A 6,842-nucleotide genomic window follows, 5' to 3' on the forward strand; every position below is an offset into this window, starting at 1 on the left:
CCGCACCGACCCGGGAGCCCCGAGCTGCCGCGTCGCCAGCCCCCTTTTTATAAGTTTAACTAAATATGCTGGGATTGTTAGGAGGGACCACTGATTATTTGGGAATACTGGGATTATTGACATAGTCCATACTTGCTTTCGCTTCTTTGGCGTCTTATTGTGGCTCCTGTTAGGGACAGGAAGAAGCAGGTCAGAGCAGTAACAACAGTCACCAGGTTGCATCCGAAGAGGCAAGAGAACATCTCAGCTCTCAGAGAGAAAAGAGGTTACAAAGTGATGCTTATCTAACAGACTTCTTGTTCTCTCTTACAGAACCGCAGTTGGGTCACGTTTGGCAGCAAAGGTATGGTTGTGTTACGTTCCAGATGTTGGGTGCTTATTACCACTTTTTTAATAGGATTTTTTTTTTCTTGCTGCTTCTTGCAGCCTGTAGTTCACAAATAGCTAGTATTTATACACAGCACAGCAATTGCAATTTGTCAGGTTAGTCTGTCTCCTCACTAAATTGGGCTTGGGTGGCTGTCACCAATGCAGTGTAGCCTAAATTGACTTAAACAACAACCATTAGGCATCAAGTGTTGCTGTTTCTTATTAAGCTTACTTTATAGTTATGGTAAACATCATTACATAAATGGTGATTCATACTGTGGTGCAAGAGATCTGTAATTCTTCAGGTGTCCTGATAAACTCTGAGATTCTTATGAGCTAATCTGGTTTAGGGGAATGATCCCTAATTCCCTTTTTTTTTTTTTTTCTTAGTTGGGATGGAAATTCTATGATGCAGATGATTATCATTCTCCAGAGAATAAAAAGAAGATGGCAGAAGGAATACCACTAAATGATGAGGTAACTTTGTATAAATCCTGGCAGAATAGCCATCAACACATTTTTCTTCATAAGCTCTGACAAATCATGTTATGGTACGTTGTGCTTTATGTAAGGTAAGCTGACTGTAAACACATGCTGAATTTGTAGGGCTGCAGCTGGGAAGAGAGGGAGGATTTTTACATAACAAAGAATTATGCATAAAATGAGTAGCAGCTATTAAATTATACTTGGTAGTTCACACGTAGTTAAATTCTGAACCAGCATCTATCAGAAATCTCTGTCTCTTAGTCAATATACAGAACTGTAGCTTTAGATTACATGTTTTACTTTGAATTAGATACACTAAGACAGACAAATTTCTCTCTCCTGGAAGTACAACCCACCACCTTCAATTACTACAGTAATTACTCCATAATCTTCCATTTTATACAATCCTACTTAAAATGAGGTTCCTTTCCTTTAGCCTGCTGTTCAATCCAAACAGATCAGATTGATCAAGCTTCCTTTTATAAATAATACTTACAAAATTAGAAACTTAAGTAAATTAAAAAATTACAATGAGACACCTTTGAACTTTTCTAGGAAATCCCTAGAAACACAAGGCTGAACTAGAGTGCTCTTCAAAACACTAGCTACAGACTGAAAAAAATATTCTAGGTTCCTATTAAAAATTTTTGTCTTTCATTAATAGTGGGGAGTTCATATAAGGCAGTATCTCTTTTAAAGCAGCATTGCACAATTGAATGACTAAACCATTCTTCATTGGCATATGATGCCAAGGAGGAGGGAAGTAGCTCTTCTGACACATCAGCAATGCAAAATTGTGAGGGCCTTCTTGAATGGCAGTGGGAAGTTGTTCTGTGATGACAATAGCAAAAAAATGTTGCATTTATTTGTTCACATTGTCATTTGTTCCATTCATCCAGCAGTAAGTGCATTGAAAGATGAAACGGGAGCAATGGTTTAATGCTCATAGGTATGAAAAAAGATACTAAGAGCTTGAAGATTAAAATTAGATTATATTTAGAATCTGATCAATCATTTGCATTGTATTTCCAAACTCTACTGAACAAAGGTGTTGCAAAATGTGGCTATGATTGCATTTATCTGTGATTGCTACTGACATGAAAATTATATAATTAATTTATTGCAGATAAGTACATTTGGATCTGTGTTGTCACCTTGGAGTAGTTCCTGAAAGCTTCAGCTTTGATCCAAAGCATTACCTGAGTATTGCAAGGTACAGGGAAAAAGAAATAACAGTTCAACCTGTATAAGCAGCTATCTTAGAACAGACTTAACATTTGAATTGTCTAGTAGAGGCAAGAGATAATTTGACTGTTCTTCAAAGATTTACAAGGCACATGCTATGCATAAATACATATTACTTCCATCAGATAATTCTAGATATTTGTAATATAAAAAGTACCATTCCACTAAAAAACTCTTACTGATAAAAAGACTAGCACATCTTGGAAGCCTTAATGCAGTGGCAGCAGAGATACAAACTGAACTTGCTCTGCATTATAATGCTAATTTTCATCTCTAGTGAGATGCTTTTAATGTTAGAAGTGATTATTTCAAATCAGTTTCATAAATAATTTGGAGCTAACTTGTTTTGTTTTTAGGACAGGATTCCATGGCTTTGTGCACTGCATGATATATTAAGGAGGTAAGAGAACCTCTATCTTTAATGAGTTCTAGCTAAACAAAACCAAGTTTTTTCCCCATTGCATTCCAAAGCAGAAATGTATGTAGTGGTATAAAAATACTTTGCAGCTAGTAAAGCCATTCTGTTTTCACTGATCTGAGGTATCATCATAAGGGTGAGCTAACTCCTGAATAATAATGTTGGGAAAGCTGTTGGCAATTATAGTTTTGTTCTGCTGTCTGTATTAAGAACTTATTTTTGAACTGGATCTTTGAAATACTAAATGTGACATTAGCTGATTCCAGAGGGCATAACCACAGAATACATTGGTAATGAATTTAGGATAACACTTTTCTAAAATCCTACTAGTTTCAGTAAAATACAGTCCAAAATGATTAGGCATTTGGTAAACATAAAATTGAATTTCTCTTTAGAAATTTTTATTTTCAGAGATCTAAATCAGCTGACCAACTCATCATTCAACCTTGAAGTTTATTAATAAACACATACTTCCTAAATAATCCTACCTCAAATGTTCAGAAACAAGCAAAGGTAATTCAAAGGAAGTTTTATGAAACTTGAAAGTGAGAAGAGTAAAATATGTAGCTTTAAGCTCAAATACTTTATTTTTCACCCTGCTTTAATTTGGTATAGTATACTCTACACCTAGCAAGCCTCCTTTGTAAAGAGGAATAAGAAGCAAGTTCCAAGAGCTCGAGCATGCTCAAAATGCTGAATTTCTGTTCTGCATCCTTGGCCACATATTTTTCTATTATCTCCAATATCAGGTCTTCTCTTGATGTTTCAAGTAGGTGGGAGATGGAACTGATTTTGTGAGTTTCATCTGTGCCTTCTAAAAATGGTGGGAGGCTGATGAACTGCTGGACCTCAACCCTTGGGGGAATTTGATTCCTATTCAGAAGCATCTAAAATCTGAAACTCAGAGAAGGGGGAAGGTTCAGATGGCAAAATACTTACCAAATGCTATGGAACTGGACACCTGACAGCTAGTTAGAGCTATGACTCATCCCATTATTGCTCTCTAGTCACAACCGCATTTCTGTGATGCTTCATTTCACCTATTCATACATTTACTGCAAACAGAAAGAGGAGGAGAATCACAGCCAGTAAGTGCGTTTTCCTTTTAGCTTGCTCCAAGTATGCTGTGTCACTTCTTGGATCCTGGGCTCCATTTAGGGATAGATAAAAAGGGAAGGAAGGAGAAGCAAGTCACCCATCCTATGGCATCAGCCACTTACCTCCCATTGTACCACCTTGCTTACAAAAGTAATCTTAAAGGTTATTCTGCCAAAATTTCTCATCTAGCCCAGCTTTCCCTGTATCTCCTGGTCCCCAATTTTCTCTTTACTGTGGGTTCACATGGGCTGTTATTTGCACATGCGCTTCGGGTGATTGTACCTTGTTGGAGTGTGGGTTAATTTACTGAGAAATTTTCTGGCTTGTTATGCTGTAACATGATCCATTGCTTTCTGTGACACGCCTGCCAAGGCAGCTCCAGAAACTCTGCAATATCAAGTATACTTTAACAGTGCCTGATGCCAAGGTATAATAACTTGTACTTCTAAGTAGCTAAGGCTGGCATGGGCTCACCTAGGTGATAACACTGTGTATTACAAGTTCTCATTTCTTTGTTTGAGGAATGTGCATGATTGTTAAATATACCTAATTTTAATTTGATTAGAGAATGTATCTTCCTGTACAGACATTTCAGTCACTCTGATTTGTAAAGACAAAACTAATTCTAGATTTGCATTTTTGGTGCAACAGAACACCCCCACAACTTAATGCTTTTATGTCTTTATTTTAAGAAACCTTGTCAGTGAAAAAATACATGCACAGAGTATTAATTAAACTTTATCCAATCCCCTGTATTACTTAAAATGAGCACATCTCCACTGCTCCCAGTAACTATGGCTACAGCAAACAATTAAGTTAAATCTGAAACAATGAAAACAGGTGTTGAAAATATACCTGAATATACATTCAAGAACAGAGCTTTTTGTTCAGCAGCCACTTACCCTCTAGAGAGATGCACATCATCAATTTTTTAGATGATGGGAGTTTCTAAGGATATTCAGTTGTTGCTTTTCTCAGCAATTAAGGAAGTGCTCATGGCACTTCCTTGCACTATATTAGAATCTGATTGAAAGAATGGTGGTTAATACAGAAGTGCTCTAAGACAGAGATTTTAGCAGGAGCCTGGCTAGCTTGATCTTACTTTCAAACCACGTCCTTACATTCATTATCTATTTGATTTCAAAATCCTGTCAAAATAACAAAAAAAAGTCAGTACATCTAAGGCTGTTCTCTGCAAGGAACCAGGGGTTGTCTGCTATGGAGACAGTGCAGAATAGCTGCTATTTTAATATACCAAGTGTGGACATATCTTTTCTTCTTGGTAGAGAAGAATCATCAAGACAAGATGCAGTTCTGGCCTGTTCTGCACTGAAGAAAATGTATAGATGTATATTAGTTAGTGGTGCATCGGCACTTGAAAGCAACCAGCCAGAGAAACCAGGAGAAAACACAGCACTGAAGATCCTCTTTGTTCATTTGGATGGGTCTACAGACCTCATTGCTCGTCGCCTGGAGAAGAGGAGAGGACATTTTATGCCACCTGAATTACTTAAGTCTCAATTTGATACTCTGGAGCCTCCTGGAGCACCAGAAAACTTTATTACTGTCAGTGTAGAAAAATCTCTTCCCGAAATAGTGCTGGAAATTGAGAAAGCTATTTTTTCAGAGTGAGGCTTTTTCAGAGTTGTTTCTAAATTTTATATACAGAGACTGTCTCAGGCATGTTAGAGTTGTGAAACAGCATTTTAATTATTTTCTTAACTTACTTTTCCCAATACTTAAATGGATTGTAGTATCACAAGCTGGTTTATTACGGTCGATATTTTTATCATGGCTCTGTAAAAGGTGTATAACATGGAACTCTCAAAATCCATCAATGTTGTTTAACATCTTCCATATGAAGTTAAAATTCCCATTAGTATGGGTGAGAGTGGAGCTACCTAAGCACAGCCTGCTTTTGAAAATCCCATCCAGAGTCACACAGTGATTGAAATTCTCATTTTTGATTTTTACTTTATCAAACATGGAGGGGAAGGGCAAATATGCCTTTGAGTAATGAAATAATTTACAGCTTTGTAAAAAGCTGTTTTTGTTTTTTTACAAGTATAAAAGGCAGGAACTTGAATGATGAAGATCTGTCAGGTCTTGAACAAGTTGTAGCTTCCACGTTTGTGTCCTTGGCAACCCCACTGGGGGGCTGAGACACTATGAGCTCATGTTATCTGAACAGCAGCTAGAAAAAGAGGGGAAAAAAGGTAGTGGTGGGGAGATGATATACAAAATACAATTCTTTGGAAAGCTTTGGAAGTAAAATGAAAGGGGCATCATATCGGCTTTGAATTAGCATTCCTCATATGCAAAGACAGCAGAAGTGAGTCAGCCAGTAAGGTAAGATACTGAGCACAGGATTGATGGATATTTCCTTCTTTTAAAAAATTAACTTTCATTCTTTCAGTGTTAGACCTTCTCTTTCACTTCCCTCTTTTGGCACACTTTACTCTTCCTCCTAAGCCTATATTATGCCCAGTCCATTATATGCTTATGGATAGGTTTTCATACAGCTACTGTAAAACTTGAGATCAAACTGTTTCTAATATACTTGTTTAACTTTTTTCTCTGATCAGGAAATTCTGAATATAGTCACAGAATTTAAGGTTTAAATCCTCTCTTTTATTGCCAATTTTTTAAAGTTCTTTTTTTCCCCTGTTACAGAAGAGATGCCTCTTATCTGCAAAGTTTTCATAAGGTTACATTAACTTCTGTTGGCAAGATTCCACAAGTTAGACAGAATTGAATCATTGTATGGGCAATTGCACATGGATTATTATTTTTAGTGTTCTCATGCAAACTTGTGATCTTTAAGAGAATTAGTTAATTACTTTTCAAACAAAACTTGTGATCTGAAGCATCTTTGGAGTAGTTTTTATCTAGATAACTAGTTGAAAGATGCTCATCTGGCTTCTCATTTTGTAGTGATAGTAGGGGTTTTGTGGTTTACCAGACATTAACCACTGTGCTGAGCCCAGTATTGTATATGAACATAATCTGTCTGAAACCAAACACATAGGATACAGATTTGGGATTGTAAACACACCCACACAGAAGCGGTCTTTTCCTGTTTGTTTGATCTGGAGGGAAAATACCAGGCAGTTAGCAGTTTTAGTGTGTGCATTTGTAGATTACAGCAGCACTGGGAAAAAAACTCAGTTCATCCTGAGTTGATTTCTGCATACTCATGGTTGTTCTGAGGGACAGCCAGGGTGCA

The 6,842-nt window shown here is 37.0% G+C and overlaps 1 protein-coding gene across 1 annotated transcript; it reads left to right on the forward strand.

Annotated features, from left to right (window-relative positions):
* Nucleotides 1-316: 316 nt before the first annotated feature.
* IDNK (IDNK gluconokinase) lies at nucleotides 317-6,160 on the forward strand. Its single transcript, XM_067315576.1, has 4 exons — nucleotides 317-343; nucleotides 760-846; nucleotides 2,457-2,500; nucleotides 4,903-6,160. The coding sequence occupies exons 2-4, from the start codon at nucleotides 817-819 to the stop codon at nucleotides 5,246-5,248; spliced, it is 420 nt and encodes a 139-aa protein (XP_067171677.1). The 5' UTR covers nucleotides 317-343; nucleotides 760-816; the 3' UTR covers nucleotides 5,249-6,160.
* Nucleotides 6,161-6,842: the final 682 nt, after the last annotated feature.

Source organism: Apteryx mantelli, chromosome Z (genome assembly GCF_036417845.1).
Source record: "Apteryx mantelli isolate bAptMan1 chromosome Z, bAptMan1.hap1, whole genome shotgun sequence".
Classification (NCBI taxonomy): Eukaryota; Metazoa; Chordata; class Aves; order Apterygiformes; family Apterygidae; genus Apteryx; species Apteryx mantelli.